At 36.6% G+C, this 18,880-nt stretch overlaps 1 protein-coding gene across 2 annotated transcripts in view; it reads right to left on the bottom strand.

Moving 5' to 3' along the window:
- Nucleotides 1-18,880, bottom strand: part of side-VII (sidestep VII transmembrane protein) — a 494,219-nt gene that overhangs the window by 148,257 nt on the left and 327,082 nt on the right. For both annotated transcript variants that reach the window (XM_074142232.1, XM_074142233.1), the window contains one exon: nt 2,342-2,554. In XM_074142232.1, coding sequence (XP_073998333.1) covers nt 2,342-2,554 — 213 coding nt within the window. The remainder of the gene's footprint in view (nt 1-2,341; nt 2,555-18,880) is intronic.

The raw sequence follows: 18,880 nt of genomic DNA, 5'->3' as shown, positions 1-18,880 counted from the left end.
TGGATTTTTTTTTTTTTTAGGGGATTTAAAAAGGATATCCGATATTTTAAACAGGAAACGTGGAAAATAAATGAGATGGCAAATTTTTATTTATTTAATTTTGTTTTTCTTTTTTTTGACGTACCATTTATTGGTGAGGATTGAGGGAGGAAGTGACGTCATTAAAATGGTTGGAGAGGGTTGAAAGAGATGCTTCAAGCAGCCAGGTAAACAGTCCTCATTCCTCTGAGGAAATCTCTCTCTTTCCTTCACCAGCCTCATGAAACCTGCAGTCTCCTGTCTGGAAGCGCTTGCTCAACATTACGAAAGGATTGTTCCCTAAAGACTAATACCCTGGATATCCAATTAACTCTTCCATCATCCTGAGTTTTTTTTTTCTTTTTTTATCCTGAAATTTTTTTCCCAACGAAACTGGGCTCTGTGCAAACATAATTTTACTGTACCCATTTTCAATATTTATTATTAACTAACTGAAACAGTTTTTTGTTGAAGACAATTAAAATCGGATTTTCTTCCAGCTGGGGTACAATCCCACAGGAGATTTGCGGGTCACCACTATTATATTTTGGGCCCTATTATGATCAACCTTTAAATATTAATCTGATTTCAATCAAAAGGTGGTGTGCAATTTCCGTAACTAAGATTCGACCGGAAATTGCGCCCTCCACCATTCAATTAACCTTTGCTTTTAGGTTTTGTCGCTAAAAAAAAGCTCGCCAATTAGGAACTTGCCATTCAACGGACACCTCACAGGATTCCAGGTTAGATTCCTTGCTAAGCATTCTGGATTTCCTGGACATAATGAGGTTCTCTCCTGGCTTTTTTTGTTTTTCGGTCAGGAGAAACAGGATTGATCTCTACTTGGGATTTGAGATCAGCTTTAAGGACTCTGGTTAGATAGCTATGTATTGTAGAATTAGTTAGGGTGAATCCTTACAAAAATTTCTTAGTTTTATGAACTTGTTGCACTCATTTTGGGCGACAACTTCTATTTGAATAAGATTTCTGCAAGAAAACTCGATAAAGTGTAAGATTAAGCATAATTAATTTAATATAATTATAAGTTCTGTGCCTTCTATATTACTATTATTAAAGAAGGTTAAAGATTTTTAGCAAAAATTCCTAATTGGAAGAAATTTCCGAATCTGAAAATACCATTTTACTGAACGGTTATTTCCTCTTTTTCATGGGGCTTAAAATGTTGTACTTTTCATCTCGGACTTTCTCATTACTTAGTTCCTGTATTATACATAAACTTATAATATTTGGGTTCATACAATATGATGCTGTAGAAAAATACCATTCCAAAATAATTTACAGCTTTTATAATCTGTTCAATCTTAAAAGAATTAAAAAGACATTTCAAAATTTGGGGTTTGGGCGGAAAAAAAGAAGTGAATAAGTCTTTTTAAAATTTAAAATCTATTCCCATTATTCCCAAAGGAGAGTTTTGGCTTAAATAAAAAATATAAAAAAAGTTTTTGATTTAAAAACAAATTCCATTATTATTAAATTTATAAATAAACTTCGTTTTAATGGAAACCATATTTTATGTAAACCTCCAAAATAACCGGTTACAAAACTCTGAAATGAAAAAATTCTAAACACGTTTACCTAATTAATTATTCAGTTATTACCACAATGAATTCTGCTGTTTGTACACGTGTTTTGTTACTTCAATTTTTGATAACATGTATAAGTTAAGTTTAACATGTCATTTACTGTCCCAACAATACGAACATAACAAATGAATTTTTAAATAAAGTAACAGTATCGATGTATTTTATTAATTAAATATGTTAAAACAACAGTCTGGAATAATGGTGGTATATCCAGAACAAATTACTACGTCATTTTTATTTAATACTTCATCATTTCTATTTTTTTTAAAAGAGAAAAATCTAAGAGCCAAGTAGCTGGATTCGAACCTGGGATCTCTGTGACGAAAACCAGCATTCGCTAACCACTCAGCTAATCCGTTCTCCTACTAATTTGGCATGCTGAATTGAAATATATTTTACCATTTAACGTGGTTAAATAATAATTACAATAAAATTGAGTTATTCAACTAGCTGTATTGATTTTTTTTTTATTTTTCAGCGATTTTTACAAATTGTACTTTGTGTGTGCCTACATGTGTCTCTAAAAAAATGTTTTTATATGGTTTTTCTCGGTAAGCTAAAGTTTGGCTGTGGTATTACTTGAACACTACCAACCTAGCTCCTGCATTTTTAGGAGGGTTGTTAGTGTCAGTGCGTATGGTAGTGATAGAGGGTTAAAAATAATCCTTTGGGATAAGTTCCCTTTTACCGGAAGTGTAACTATAAAAGTGGGTACTCACAGTTCATATCCACATGTACGGTTGACGTCAGCGGTAGAGTTTTATTATAGTTGGATGCTGTACAAGTGAGCTCTGATCTGAGATCAGCTCTGCCCAGACTGTGTATGACGAGCATACTTTCAGTTAGCGGATCTCCAGCACTCAAGCCTGGACTGCTGAAGTTCGTCAACAGCTCCTCACCACGGTACCAAGCTACGGTAGGTCGTGGTTTGCCTGTAAAACATAATAAATCAATATTTTAGTGATTTATTTAACTTCATCTTTCTCCTACTCATCGTGGCTATGTACTGCAAACTTAATATGGATATAGATGGAAAGAGAGAGAGAAAGATGCACCTTAAAGTGTAGAGTGAAGGATAGAGCGGGGATAAACTGCACCCATGCCGCCGACCCTACTTCACCCTTGGCCGCCATGTTTACTGAGCTAGAAGCCTCCTTTTTACACTACTTTAAACAATGATTCAAGTAACAATCCCAAGTTTTACGAACAATTAATTTTTGTAAATCAAGATATGAAAGAAGTGGTGTAAGCATGATCCCAGGCTTGGGATTCATTTATTTAACTTATTTGACGGAAATGTTGGTTGTAAGGTCTTCTAAGTTAAAAAAAATATGTTCTTTTTTTTTCTTTTTTTTTTATAAATTCGTCGGTCGGTAGGGTGTTCACGGAGAACATTGAATATGCCGTTTTTGCTCATTTTCAGCAACTTTTTTCTCTAAATCTATTAGATCTGGGTTGTTGCAAAAAAATTACAGTTATAAAGGAAGATTTGCCCTATATTTTAAAGAAAATTTGGGAATTTTATCTTTTATAGAAAAAGAGAAAAAAAATTGTCAAAGTTGGGTGTTTTTCAACGTTACGCTTTTTCGTACAGTTTTTGACGATCAACCCTAATACAACTGGACCTACCGGAACAGTTTTAATGCATGAAAATGTATTGGAAAATTGCACCTATCAATAAGTGCCCTGTTTTTCTTTAGACCTCAAGATGTAAACAAATTTTCTGCATTAAAACCGTTACGAATAAGTTAATATCCACATTCTATAAATAGTTCCAAATGATTCTAAAAGTTTTCGTATAAATGACGTGTTAAAATTACGTACAGTAATAATAACAAAAGCGGAAGTAATGTCTGTCGGTTAGCACGAAGGGTGGTGTGATCTCAGATATATATTACACTATTATTTATTACGTCGTCATTATTGTTCTATATAATTAAACATTTAATTACATTGGTGTAATTAGTTTTACAATGGCCGCCCATATATACCCCCACCACTCTGAGACACCACTTGAGCAATGGTTGTGATGGTTACAACCTATTATTATTGGACGAAATATACGAGTACATCCGAGTTTTATACTTTAACAACTTTACGAACATATTTTTTTTTTTGCGCATGCTCATTCAATTTTTTTTGTTACATTTCACGAAATTTTGATTACTTTTTCGATTTATCGATTTTTAGACTTTGATGTGACCAATAAACCAGCCCATCCCCCACTCTTTCTCTCACCAACCCACACTCACACACACACACACACACGTCGACATTTGATGATCACAGCTGTTTGAAACATAATTTAACACTCCACTGCCTAAAGGATTTAATGAATTTTTCCATATTAACGTCAAAATCCATTTTAGAGTTACTAATACAATAGTAATATTGTAAATGTTAGTATAACTTCTTAAATAAAAAAAAAGATGTTATATAAGTAAATTTTTAATGAACGTGATGAAATAATGAAAGAAGACGTAGACAGAAAAATTTTCCAGAAGAAGGAAAAGTAGGAAAATGGAATTTTCAAAGAATTTCCCTTACTAAGAAAAACCCTCACAACCACCCTATTATAGTTGCCTAGTGTAACGCTAGGAGTAGCACATGTACAGAATAGAAATTAGGAGAAAGCTCCTTTGTGCTGAAAACTACAAAATCAGATCATTGTCGTAGCAAAAATTATTGTCACTCAAGAGCACATTAAAGAGCTCCTGTAAGTTTTGTATGTGATAACTTTTAGTAAGTGTGACGTCATACTGGAAAGTAGAAGAGCTCTTTCAGTGGAACTTGATAACAAAAGTGGGGAAAACTACTCCCAGGGAGAGTTACATTTGTTTTCACTCTACTTTATTGGAATTCATTTTAAGTCACAACTTAATACTTTGCTAAGAAATGTGTTCTTGAACTTTATCATTTTCCTCTCTATGGTCTTCTTAAAAGTTTCCCCTCATTTTCCAAAACTGTAAACATGAAAATACTTGTACACATACTGTATTCGTATTTTAATTCATCAAGATTGTAATTATTTTAATGGTGGATAAGAATAATTAGATCCTTATTTCAGGCAAGAAGACTTATTCAAGTTTCCCAACGGAAATATACCATTTTAGATGCCCTGAGTGCGGAAAAGAGATTTTCAGGAAAATGATACGAATGTATGTGCTACACAAATTCGGTTTTGGATGTTGTCATATCAGTTTATTTTTCCGGTACGGAAAACTCAACTGCGGGTACTACCATTTACAGCTAGTTCGAGAAGGTAAATCAAACAGATATCTGATGGAAGGTATAATATTAAAAATTAAGTCTAACTTGAGGCATTTCACTTTTCCACCACTTAACTTGAAAATTTACGAGCTTGGAAACTTTAAATAGTTTTCCGGAAAAACTTAGGGGGCCAAAGAAAAAGAAAATGGAGTGACAATAGTTTTTTCTTTTTTTTTTGGTAATAAGAAAAGTTTTACAAGAAACTTGTCGCCTGTCATTTTATGGAGTTGACGTCTCTTATATGTTAACATTACTCCAGTCACTGGAGCTGGAGCGCCCACTGTTGGGATTAACGAAGAACTCACACTTGTAAGGAGTATGAAGGAGAAATGTTACGTCACAGATTTTGGTTTTTAGATAAGCTCTAGGACTGAAATCATTGTATTTACGTCAGAAGAAAGGGTGTGTGTGTAAGGAAACCCAAGGGTAATAGTCCCTGGGTACGCGAATACAATAAGGTGTGGGGGTAGTGGTGAACCCAGAAGGAAACCCTAGCAAAAGGAGGGGGGAGGCTGGAGATGAAACCAGTTACGTGTCCTACGATCATCCTGTGCAAAGATAAGGAGGTGGCAGGGGGAAACAAGAGAACTGACACCACCACTGGGTATTCTTCCCAGGACCAAGGGAATGGGATTTAGAGAGTGATGGTTTGGATTTTGTGCCTAGTCGGGAGATGCCCTAAGGTGTTAAGGGATCTGACTGAACTTCCCTAGAGATGGACCAACTGCCATCTACTCATTCCCAACATTTCCATTTGCCCTCCTCCACTCTTAACTTGATTGCAATATATATATACATAAATTTAGGGAAACCAACAAGTTAAGTTAACTCCACCACTAGACAAGGTATGCGCTTATCCTCGTGAGTAAGACTTTGGAAACAGGATACGTAGGCTCCACTGGGAAAATGTTTGAGACTACGATGTGGGGAAATTTTAGGCCTAGAAGAAGAGAAGTCTAGGGGTGGGAAGTTTGTACAGCCACAGATCTTTGCCAACTTGGATGGGCGGCAGGAGCGGCAAACTGGTGAAACCTTTTCATGCCAAAGTTCCTGAGGGACGGGACAGAGGTTTTCTCTCTCACTCTCTCTCTTCACAATTTAGGACCAACTTTTTTTAAGGTGGGTGGAGGGGAAGTGGTAAGAAATCTCTTCATGTGAGTGACGTATCATTTTTTGATAAAAGCACGATAAGCTTCTGCATTCTTATGTGTGTCGCTACCGAGATTAATGGGCAAGGAATTATTAATTCTAAGGTCGTAATTTTCTCGGATAGTCAGGTTGCTCCACGAGCTATAAGTTCCAATCAACTCAAGGCTGGTTCAGGGACTGTCTGGGTGCCCTGAAGGAAATTAGTGACCAAAATATGGTGTCTTTCTGGTTTGGGTACCTGGTCATTCAAAGACATAAGGGAAACGAAGCGGCAGATTTATTGGCCCCGGGAAGGCTTTGCGGGACACTTTGTTGGCCCGGAGCCCTGTTTTGGAGGTTTCGAAGTGTGTTAAATCTGCGGCCATTAACTTATGGGTGTAGAGTAGGTCTCAGGAGTGGTGGCTTGCCACAAACTTGGCAGAAACAGGCGAAGGAGTTCTTCAGAGGTTATTCGGCCAAGGCTGACTGCAGAATTAATCCGACAAGGCCCGCGTGGGGCTATAAGGATGATTGTAGGCCTATTAACCAGTGAAGTCCTGAATCCCCTTGTGATGTAGAGCTACTATCCCAGCGCAACAGTTCTTCAAAAAAATTCTTGAAGAAGCTGAATTCTCTCTTAGACATTCTAACAATACTAGAGAATATCATCCACTTCCCTTTTCAAAATGAAGGCGGAAGCAGGAAAAAAAAAAATTATTCTTAAATGAAATAAGGGAAACAGGAATGAATTATGATTATTAGAAAAGTCTCCAATGAAACGCACAGTCAGGAAAGGGAAACTACAGTTGGGAAATAGAAATGAATTAGAGCCTGCATTCGCTTTCCTTCCCTTCCGCATTTTCTCTTCCCCGAAAGGAATATATTAATGCAACCTTACAGGAAGAAGAAACCTGGCTGGAAGAGGCAAAAAGGAATTGAAGTTGGCAAGATCTAAATAAATGCAGAGTTTTCTCAAATATATATATTTTTTTAAAATTTATTGGAGACTTCATGTTGCATAGGAAAGCAGCGGAAAAGCAATCCTACTTCTGTTGAACAGGAGTTCAGGAAAAACTTACCACACAAACACACACATGCGCAAACAGGAAAACTAACACAAGCTAATAAATAATGCAACAAAAAAATAAATGGTTCCTCCGCCCCACTCTGTCCTCCTTCTAAAATTTAATTTCCAACTCACTCATTGTAATATTTCTCTGTGTGTGTGTGTATTTGTGTGTGTTTACCAAACAGAATGTCTCAAAAACTGAAAGCTGCAAAAAAAGCTCCAACTTGCTGCTCAAGCTTGTTTTAGTCCTATTTTCCTTTCTGACGACACCAAGAGAACTCTGGCTGAAATTAAAAGCACGACTTTATTAAAAGCTATTTATTTTTTTTCCAGATTTTTTGATGTGTACCACTGCAAGGATGAAAATTTTCAACTTCTTTTGGGGGGGCTTTTCACGAATTTGGCTCCATTTATTTTCTTTTCTGCTTTTCTCTTATTTATTTTTTAGTAATTTACTATTTCCTCCCCCTCACCCCAAAAAATTTTTATTAAGAACATGTATATAAGGAAGGATAGATTGCAATTTCTATTAAACACTAACAGAATATACGATTCTAACATATTACAACTTACTATGGGAGGAATAAAATGAATAGCTAAAACTTCCTATTCATTCCTCAATTCAAATGAGACGGCTCACTTACCTGTACAAACCTGTAAAATATAATTTTTTTCTTTGTGCCACCTAGTCCTCTTTACTTCTACTACTTCCGCGGTTATTTTATTTTCTCTCTTTCTCTATCTTATTCCAAGAATCGGATTTTATTTAAATTTTTGTGAATAGAGATAACAAACACAATGTTAGCTAATTCGATTTATCTAATTCGATTAGAATTGTTAGAGAAGAACGGATTAGATTTTTCTTCTCAAGTGATGTAAATTAAATATTAAAACTGAATTTGAAGAGAATTTGCAAGTTAGAACTTGCATGAGAATATTAATAATAAAAAATTCGTGTTAGTATTTGCGCAATTTGATCTTCACCGATAATAAAAAGTAATCGAATCGTATTAGGGAATCGATAAAAGGTAATTAAATGTAAATTTTGCTATACGCTAAGATGGAGGGTTAAAATGTTAAATGTTATGCGGGTATTCTCTGACAGCTCGAAGACGTAGGCGAAGACGGACCCTAAGGGTAAATTTAGGAAACGAAGTGGCTTTTTGAAAATCTCCTACAGATTAAACAGCCGAAGGGGAAATTAATAAAGAAGCATGAAATAGGAACCCAAAAATAGTAAGAATTCCTAAATGACCGCTCAACTTCCTGTCTGAGGAGGAAGTTCTACAGGGGGGGGGGAATGCAAAAGCATAATATGCCTGCAGAGCTTATTTTTTAAAAAACTTTGCGTAACACATTCGCACAAGCAACCGGCTAATAAATAATGCAACCAAAATATATATGTAGTCTTTATTTTTCCATCTCTCTCGGCCAAGCCTGTGTTTGGTAGGAGCTTTATTTTATTTTTTTTGCGGAGAGGGGGTGGGGGAGACATACTACAGTTTTGTCAGTTCTATGCTTTATACCAGCCCCCTAGTCTTAAAAGTCCTGGGAGGGGGAAAAATACTTAAAGATCTGACTTGAGAGAAAATGGGAAAAGCTAGTAAAACTGGGGTAACAGGGCGTGAAATTTCTAGGTACAAGCAAGGAAAATTCTTCCACTTCTTCTCATACCATTGCTTAGATCGGACGGGTCGGTGGGTGGGTGGGGGGGTAAGAAAAAGAAAAACAAAGTTTTCCCAACCGTTCTTTAAAAAAAAAAAGAAGTACCTCTAAAAAAAACTATATCATTCATCTGAAATGGGACGGCTCACTTACCTGTACAAACCTGTAAAATGTTACTTTCTTGTGCCACCTATTCCTTTTTACTTCTACTACTCCTGCGGTTATTTTATTTTTTCTCGCTCTTTCTCTTTTAGTCTAAGAGAAAGAAGGGTGTTCTTCCCACACCATAAAGAGGATAAATTATGATAAAAGATTTATGTTAAGTGTAACATCCTCACCACTGAAAGCTAACTACCGAAAAAAAAATAGAAAACAAAACTTTAACAAAGGAGCTTATTTAACTGCTGCCCCTCCTCCCTAGAAGTTCTACGGAGTGGTAATTTTTATGCTCTATGGTTTAGGAAAGGGAGGAACAACATTTTTCCTTTCTCATGCTTGGGGGGAGTAAAAAAAAGCTCTGTTTACGACGTGACATGAAGATTTCCTTATTTAAGTTTTCATGGAAAATGGCCCCCCCCGTTTAGGTGAACGCCAGGTGAGACCAGTAACAACCGTACTTTTAGTGATGAAACAACTCATTTTGTAGGATAGCTTTAAGTTTGGAAGAAGAGCCGAAGTGGGAGCCAGCCAGGGTAGTTAGGGGATAAGCACTCCCTAGAGCTAATTCAAGAACATCCGTCTCATATTCTGATCAAAACTGAGGCTAATAATACTTATCAAATTCTAAAATAATGAAAGCTATCTTAAAACTAACGAAAAGGCCAATTTTATTTATTTCAGGAAAAATATTTACGGCGTAACCGGAAGTTACGCCAAAAAAGGGCTTTAAAGGGTTTAAAAAAAAAAATAATAATAATCAGGCACAGCCAACATAATCGGAAGATAATACATCAGTCTAGCTTACTTCCCCCCTCACTCACTAATTTAAAAGTTAGCTGTCCAAAGGAAGGGGGGGCCACTGAAAAAAAAAACAGTTAATTTTTATTTACAGCATGTTTCCTGCCTAAAAGTTTGGGAATTAGAAGAGACGAAGTAAAATAATCTATTAGGGTATGTGGTTTGGTACGCCTGACTGACATGAGAGAAAATAAATTGGGATATTTGGTTTTTTGGGTGAGTTAGTTTGGCAGGCCTGTTCGAAGAAGGCATTTGGTAGAACTATTTGAGAAATCGTTTACAAACTTTTGGCCAGTTTTGGGAGGAAGTTGTGCAGGCTGGCCTTGTCGGCACGGCCAAATAAATTATTCTTTTTTTTCTGTTTTATTTTTGCCTTTAATCACCCTGGATACAGGAAGTACGGCAATCGTGAAGGTTTTCAGTTTTCAGTTTTCAATTTTCATCCAGAATTTGAGGTCACTCTCTCAGTACGATAAAATGGGGTATCTGGAGTGGGTAATTCACCCCCAAATCCTCTTTCTACAGTTCTAATCATATCCTTCCTTTCTATTCCAGTTATCTAATCCGGCTAAATTTTATTAGGGTCGTTTGAAAAGTCCGTGCAAAAATAAAAACTACTTAATTTTTTGGGGTAAACCTTTTTTATTTTTCAACATAGTCTCCTTTTAGGCTTATACACTTCGTCCAACGCTGCTCTAGTTTGTTGATCCCTTCCGAATAATAGGATTTGTCCAAGTCTGAAAAATAGCCATTCGTTTCTGCAATCACCTCCTCGTTTGAATAAAATCTTTTTCCTGCCAGCCATTTCTTCATATTGGGGAACAAATAGTAGTCCGAGGGAGCCAAGTCTGGAGAATAGGGGGGATGTGAAACGAGTTGGAACCCTATTTCCATTAATTTTGCGACCACAACTGCTGAGGTGTGAGCTGGTGCGTTGTCGTGATGGAAAAGGACTTTTTTGTGGGCCAATCGTGGGCGTTTTTCTTGCAGCTCGGTTTTCAAACGGTCCAATAACGATGAATAATATGCACCTGTAATAGTTTTACCCTTTTCCAGATAGTCGATGAGTATTATTCCTTGCGAATCCCAAAAGACAGTCGCCATAATCTTTCCGGCCGAAGGAACGGTCTTCGCCTTTTTTTGGCGCAGATTCCCCCTTGGTAACCCATTGTTTAGATTGTTCTTTGGTCTCAGGAGTGTAGTGATGTATCCATGTTTCATCCACAGTGACGAAACGACGCTTAAAGTCCTGCGGATTCTTCTGGAACAGCTGCAAACCGTCCTTGCAACACTTCACACGATTTCGTTTTTGGTCAAGCGTGAGCAATCGCGGCACCCATCTTGCGGATAGCTTTGTCATGTCCAAATGTTGATGCAAAATATTATCTACCCGTTCATTCGAGATGCCCACAGCACTAGCAATCTCACGCATCTTCACTCTTCTGTCATCCATCACCATATCATGGATTTTATCAATGATTTCTGGAGTAGTAACCTCAACAGGGCGTCCAGAACGTTCAGCGTCACTTGTGCCCATATGGCCACTCCGAAAATTTTGAAACCACTTATAAACTGTTCTAATCGAAGGTGCAGAGTCACCATAATGTTTATCAAGCTTCTCTTTAGTCTTCTGAGGCGTTTTGCCTTTCATAAAGTAGTGTTTAATCAACACACGAAATTCTTTTTCGTCCATTTTTTGAAAATCACTCGACTTCCTCGATTCAAACGAATGCCAAACACAAAGAAATAGACCGATCTGGCTGAAACTTGGTGTGTGTTCTTCCAAGAGATGCTACTAACTAAACATAACCTCGATACGCGCCAGTAGTGCTATCTCTCTGACTTTGACCCTCGTAGATTCAACTACATAGCTTCAACCGCAGAAAAAGCGTAAAGAAAATTCGTAATTAATTTCTAAATGAAGAAAGAGTGTGCACGCAAGGCAACTGAATGTTTTAGGTAGATAAAGAACAAAGATTCACAGTGAACTTCCTGAATCAATCACACATCCCCTCCGTCACTGACTCCCCTAGTAAGTAAAAAAGAAACAGGATAACTGCCAACAATTTCCAGATTCAGTATAGTGTTCCCACGTTATAGACAACATTGCCCGTAACTTCTATGGAAAAATCTATTGGCCAGTAACTGAACCCGATAAGCCCACTTGAGAAACCAGGATCTGTGCTAATCCTTTCTCTAGTTATTGTGATTATCTCGCTAGTGTTAATACAAAACTATTAAGTCCTCGCCATTTCTTCACATATCTAAGCATCGCTTGTACCAGTCTTAAATTATGAGAGGTAAGGTAGATAAAAAACTTAATTGAAAGTAAATAATTACAGAGCTAGAATGGTTTAACTTAGGTCGATCTACGAGTATTTTGGGAACAGGATTACAAAAAGAAGAGAAACAATCAGAAAATAAGAGCTAGAATGGCCAACAAAGCAGTGTATTTTGTCTATCAACACCGATATCAGGAGCAGAGCTAGAATGTAAACATTAGGTCGGTCTATTTTGGGAACGGGATTACAAAAAGAGAAGGAAAAAAAAAATCAGGGAATAAGAGCTAGATGGACCACAATTATGTATGGATCAAGCGAGTTGGGGAATTAATGTGCAATTTAAATACCAGGTTTGTAGAAATTTTCACCAATTGGATCCATGAGTGATTTTCTTTTTTGGTTTTTCCGTTTACTCAATTTAGTTGGAAATTTTTGAAAAGATTTTATGGTGAGCTTCTAGAAAAGTTTGTTTATTAAAAATGAATCTACATTTTGGGCAAAAAGCATTTAGTTAAAATTTTTAAACTTTTAGATTTGTGGTTAAGAAGTGGTATGAGTTAATAATTCTATATTTTTACTTGGTATGGGCGATGGAGGGGAGTCATCGTCATCATTATATAAATTAACCTCGTTAATAGAGTAAATTGGCGGGTCATTAACTTGAGAGGCGGTTGTAATTGATGTTTGTGCAAGTACTAAGTGCGAACCGGTGCAGCTGGACAAACAATGTTCTGTTTGCGATCAAACATCTTAGTATGCAAGCCCGAAGGTCATTAGCTCCACTGTTTCCAGGCCTTCTCCCTTGGAGTATCCATCGTCCTTTTCACAGTCTGAGTTGATCGAATGAATCCATCCTAAAATAGATGGGGCAACCCCCACCCCAACTCTATACCCCCGCGGGGGTGATTGTAGGTAGGCTGGGGAAATCATTGTTTACTAATTTGTTATACAGCTGTCGCTTAAACTGAAAACAATGTAAACTTCACCTGTTTGCGTTTAACAAGACCCTATTCTATTACCATGTAAATCGTATATTTAACCAGGAACCCTGACCTACTCTCTACCGCTACCTGTTATTGTTACATCCGCCTACTTTTGGGGAGAGGAAGTACAGGAATCGCACAGGACTTCGAGTCTCCTTGGTTCGGGAAAAAAAGGTGGTTAGTGCCTTTAAATCTGGAGTTAAAATTTTTTTAAATGATTTAAGGCGCGTCAAAATCTAAGGTTATTGGCGCCCGAAGCTATTTTCAGTGCATTGCCGGCCTCTGGACAGTGATCTCTCGTTACAGGCAACACTGTCCATCATCGGAAAGTGAGCTGTAAGAAGCTTCTAGAAAGAAAAAATTTAAGGGTCAGCAGCTGGATTCGAACCCGGGTCCTCCGCATGGGAATCCAATTCGCTAACCGTGTAGCTAATCCTTTCCCACCTGTTATTAATATTTTTACTTAATATTTCTTTATTAATATTACTTTAATATTAGTATTTACTTTATTAATGAAATAAATTTCATCTTATTTAGTAATAATTAAAAGTGAATAAAAATAGAACAATATTAAGTGAAAGAAGAATAACAATTTTGACAACTTCATTTTAAACGTTAATTTTTATTTTTTTTTTGTAAACTAAGAAAAATCTAGGTTGAATAAATTTACTGAGGAAAAGTTGCGGGCGGCTTTCTTTTTTTTTTTTTTTTTATTTTTCCTGAGTTTTCCCTCAGTTGGTCTACACTTCACGAGTTAATTGTATGATAGCAAATGATTATGAACATTGAAGAGATCGCGTGCTGGCGCCCAGAAGTGTGAAGTTCGTGTCAAAATAAAAATGGTAATTAAGGCGTGACGTCACAATCTATAAAGTTTTCCTAGATAGGTTGGAAAAGTTTTTTTTTTTTTTGAAGAAGAAAAATTATCTGGATTCTAGGCAATATATTTGCCTTACACACACAATGATTATTTTAACGTGAAAATCTACTGTGAAAAATACACATTATCTAATGCCGCTTGTTATATACTTCATAATTCATCGTTGATTACAGCACGCACGTTTTTCCTATTTCTGTCTGGTTTTGGTATTTTTTCCATTCATCATTGAAAATTGATTGATTCATCAGTGTTTTGGTAAGGCGTTTGACAAAAATGTATAAGAAGTAAAATATTCTACAACAAACTGGTGAATCAAACCTCTGATGATGCATGAAAAATTGAAACCGGCCGGGAACAGGAAAACAGGCGTGCTATGATAGGATATTCTCCAGCAATGCGTAAACAACTTTATTTTAGAAATTTTCTTTTATTAATTAATAATAAGGCGGGGCTTAACGTCCAACTACCAAATTAGGTATTGTGGACGGAGGCGACAAGCAAACATACTTTACTATAAATTTCTCTTATTAACCATTAAATAAAATCCCAGGCCTAGACCGGGAAATCGAATCCACTAACCAACAATACATCTTAGCTTTGCGGGTCTAGCATCTAACCGCTCGGCTACCGTGGCGCCCATTATTAATGAATAATGAATGATACTGTAATAAAGTAGACCATGACGTTTCCTAGGCTACAAGAAAAGGCTTAATATTCCTACGGGCTCTCCTTTGGGGCAGGACTTCCTCTTAATAGCAAACTAGTAACACAATCAAACTAGATGCTGGAGAACTCACTTTCTCTCCTACGTAATACTTTGCCAGAAGACTGGCAAGGAATCCTGGATTGCGCCATGTGTGGCAACCTATCTAGGGAGAATGTTTATGATCCTATCGTGCCCAATAAGAAGAAAGCATAAGGGACAGATCAAATCGTCACGGGCACTTAGCCAAGTAGGCCTCTGTCGATATTAGGCGGAAAATACTCGCCAATGACAAAAGAGTGTCGGCCCCGTTAAGTACGTAAGTGAGCTATCGATTTTTAGTTGTACATCGATTGTACACGGAAGTTTCCTTACAATTTCCGGTCAGATTTTTTTTTTAGTAACCTAAAACATCGTTAAGTCATTTCCGCGCAATGCACTTCCGCTAAGAATTTTTTTTCTCTCTCTCTCCAAGTTTCTTTAAACTTGAGACTGAATTTCTAAATCTGATGAAAATCGGCTGAATGTACAGTGATTGCAAACACTAAGAATCTGGCGAGGCCCGCAAAGCTAAGATGTATTGTGGTTCTGGTTCGATTCCCGGTTCTAGACCTTGTATTTTATTTAATGGTTAATATAAGAAATTTATAGTAAAGTATGTTAGGTGGTTATAGGCTAGACCCGCAATGCTAAGATGTATTGTTGGTTTAGTGGATTCGATTCCCGGTCTTAGGTCTTGGATTTTATTTAATGTTTAATATGAGAAATTTATAGTAAAGTATGTTAGGCGCTTATAGACTAGAGCCGCAAAGCTAAGATATATTGTTGGTTAGTGGAATCGATTCCTGGTCTTTAGGTCTTGGATTTTATTTAATGGTTAATATGAGAAATTTATAGTAAAATATGTTAGGCGGTTACAGGCTAGACCCGCAATGCTAAGATGTATTGTTGGTTTAGTGGGTTCGATTCCCGGTCTATACCTTGGATTTTATTTAATGGGTAATATGAGAAATTTATAGTAAAGATTGTTTGCTAGTCGCCTCTGTCCAAGACACCTAATTTGGTAGTTGGACGTAAAGCTCACCTGAAAAAATAGGCATTACTTTACTTTATTTTTGTCAATAGGTTTCTAGGGAAAGTATCTTATTTATTCTGAGAATACGTATTCAATTTTCACCTTTCTCAGGCCATATTGATTTAGAGAGGGATCGTGGGAGAAAACAGCGACTTTACACAACCTTTAACAGCATCTTCCCTCATTATAGGGACGTCATTATGTGTTTGCGAAAATTCCAAGTTTCATAAAACTATAGTGACGTAAATGTCAGCAAGAGAAAGTTTATAACATTTTTTTTTTTTAAAGGAGGGGGCTTGGTGCTTGCTCTGGTGAGTCAGAACTGGGTTAGGAAAATTAAGGGCCGTACTGGGGTGCTTAATTTACAAAAGTGGATGTGAAAAAAAACAAAAAAATTGATTATCTAAATAATATTCGATGACGGAGGATTGATGACGTGTTGGTTGTTGAACACTGAACTTGATTGGTGCTGCTCTGGTAAGGAAGTGATGGGTACCCAAGTGTAGATGGAGAAAAAAAATGATGACGAGGCAATGATTTATTGGTGACGTTGTGGAATAAGGAATGATGACGTTAAAAGAGGAGTAGGGGAGCGGCGGGTGTTTTGGGTTGAGTAAGTTAAACTGGGCAAGACAGAGTAAAAAGGGCAGCAAGGGCCTGGGGCCCTCCTTACAAGATGATGGTAATTTATAAGATCTAAGAAGGGCCGACATCTTACAAGTTTGTCCACCATAATGTGCTTGGTAGTCTTCTAGGATTCAATTCACTTGGGTCTTATCGTGTGTTTTAGTTAGGAATTTGCCTGGGCGTATGTGTAAAGTTGCAGAGAATCTTAATCTCAAAGCGATCTGCTGCGAAACTCTGCCATACTGCTTACTTTCACTAAAATTTTCAAAGTTGTAAGAGGCAAAAGTTATAGCTGCTAAGTTCCTTACATGATAGTTGGAAAGTAAAGTAATCGTTCATTTCTTCAGGCGGGGGTTTTAACGTATAACTTGTTGTGGACAGGAGTGGAAGCACATATTTTACTAATTTTACTAATAACATTTCTTCTAACAAAAAAAAAATGAACTGTAAGCTGGATTCGAACTGGCGATCCACTCACTTACAAACCCACGCTCCAAACCACAAGACCACACCTCTGAGAATTATAGTACAGTACAACCTCGATTAACCGAGGCTGACCACCCCGGAAAACTGAAATCCCGGTTAAACCGAATACACAGTATTACATAGTACATTTGGACCTATGTATGTACATATGTACGAGGTCTGTAAATTAAGTAATGAGACTGATTTTTTTAAATTTGTTTATTCAAAAAGAATTACCAATTCTATATTGTCACCTTCAAAATAACTTCCTTCTGAAGCCACACAGCGCTGGAGACGTTTCTTCCACTCCTCATAGCAGTGCTCGAACTCCGATACTGGAATAGCCTTCAGCTGGTCGGTTACAGCCGCTTGAATGTTTTCGACTGTCCCAAAATGAGTGTTCCCTTGAGGTGATTTTTCAACTTCGGGTATATAAGTATGTATGTATTATACGGGTGCATAGTTAGACTCATCAGTAAGATGCCTATGTGAAAATACGAGGAAATTAAAAAGCCGTTTCGTCCCAGAGATCAACTCCTATCTTAGATGACAATCCTGTTTTTTATTTTTTATTTTATTTGTTTTTTTTGAATTTTTGATTTTTTTTTTAATTTTCTCTCTTTTCTTTCTTTTTTTTGAATTTTCTCTCTTTTCTTTCTTTTTTTTGAATTTTCTCTCTTTTCTTTCTTTTTTTTGAATTTTCTCTCTTTTCTTTATTTTTTTTGAATTTTCTCTCTTTTCTTTCTTTTTTTTGAATTTTCTCTCTTTTCTTTCTTTTTTTGAATTTTCTCTCTTTTCTTTCTTTTTTTTGAATTTTCTCTCTTTTCTTTCTTTTTTTTGAATTTTCTCTCTTTTCTTTCTTTTTTTTGAATTTTCTCTCTTTTCTTTCTTTTTTTTGAATTTTCTCTCTTTTCTTTCTTTTTTTTGAATTTTCTCTCTTTTCTTTCTTTTTTTGAATTTTCTCTCTTTTCTTTCTTTTTTTTGAATTTTCTCTCTTTTCTTTCTTTTTTTGAATTTTCTCTTTTCTTTCTTTTTTTGAATTTTCTCTCTTTTCTTTCTTTTTTTTTGAATTTTCTCTCTTTTCTTTATTTTTTTTGAATTTTCTCTCTTTTCTTTCTTTTTTTGAATTTTCTCTTTTCTTTCTTTTTTTTGAATTTTCTCTCTTTTCTTTCTTTTTTTAAAAATTTTTCATTTTCTTGCTGTTCAACTTTTTGAAAAATACTTTTCAAGTGTTGTTTGCTTTTTTTTCTTTGATCAAACGACCACTCTCTGATGAGTGTACGCAATTTAAAAAGCACAACTTTGTCACTGATTGGAATGTCCTTATCGTGAAAAAAAGTTCAATCAATTCAGCAACTGAATTCGATGCTACATCCAGGGAATATTCCTGGGTGATCATTCTCTTCTTCGTCGATTGCATTTCCTTCTTCCGGTTTGTCTTCTCGTATGTTCTGGACGATTTCTTCAGAACTAAGGCATGCAAACTGTGGAGCTTCTCTATCAACAGTCGAACCACTCCAAAATGTCTTCTCTCGATTCACGTTTTCACCTCCTCCTTCCATCGATTGGGCGTGACGAGCGAGATTTCCAGCCGTTTCTTCAATTGGGGCTCCTCTCCTTCCTGGACAACCGGGGGCCACTGGCTTGATGATCTTCTTCCCAGCACTCTTGAAGGGTGCTTTCTTTCATTTTTTTCCGCAACATTCTGCCAAGCCGTAAATAGCATCCAGTATGGCTATGCTCCTTCCAAAAACCCTTCAGAGTGATACCTTCCTACGCTCCTTGCTAAAAGAGTTGCTGCCACGCCTACCAATTATGTTACATCGGAAGACAAAACAATTTTCCAGTCGCCACCGAAAATTAACTTTTGTTTCGGCGCCGATCTGAGGTGTTCTTATGGATGACTCAACATGATCCCGGTTAATCCGAATCCCCAGTTAACCGAGGGCCGGTCAATCGAGGTATATTAGTCACGCACGATTAATAATTCGATTAATTAACTTTTATGGCAATTTACGCGATTAAACTTTCTTGAATATTTATCGATTAAAATATTGTTAAAAACTGAGGAGAAAAGAAATTATTGTGACTGACATAAGTATAAAGGAAGATTAAAGGGTAAGACTTTGTTATTGTCAAGTGAAACCTCCCTGC

Source organism: Rhodnius prolixus, unplaced genomic scaffold (assembly GCF_049639745.1).
Source record: "Rhodnius prolixus isolate KJV_2025 unplaced genomic scaffold, Rpr scaffold_6, whole genome shotgun sequence".
NCBI classification, from domain to species: Eukaryota; Metazoa; Arthropoda; class Insecta; order Hemiptera; family Reduviidae; genus Rhodnius; species Rhodnius prolixus.
Note: the sequence above shows the minus strand (reverse complement) of the source record. Positions and strands in the feature narration are given on the sequence as shown.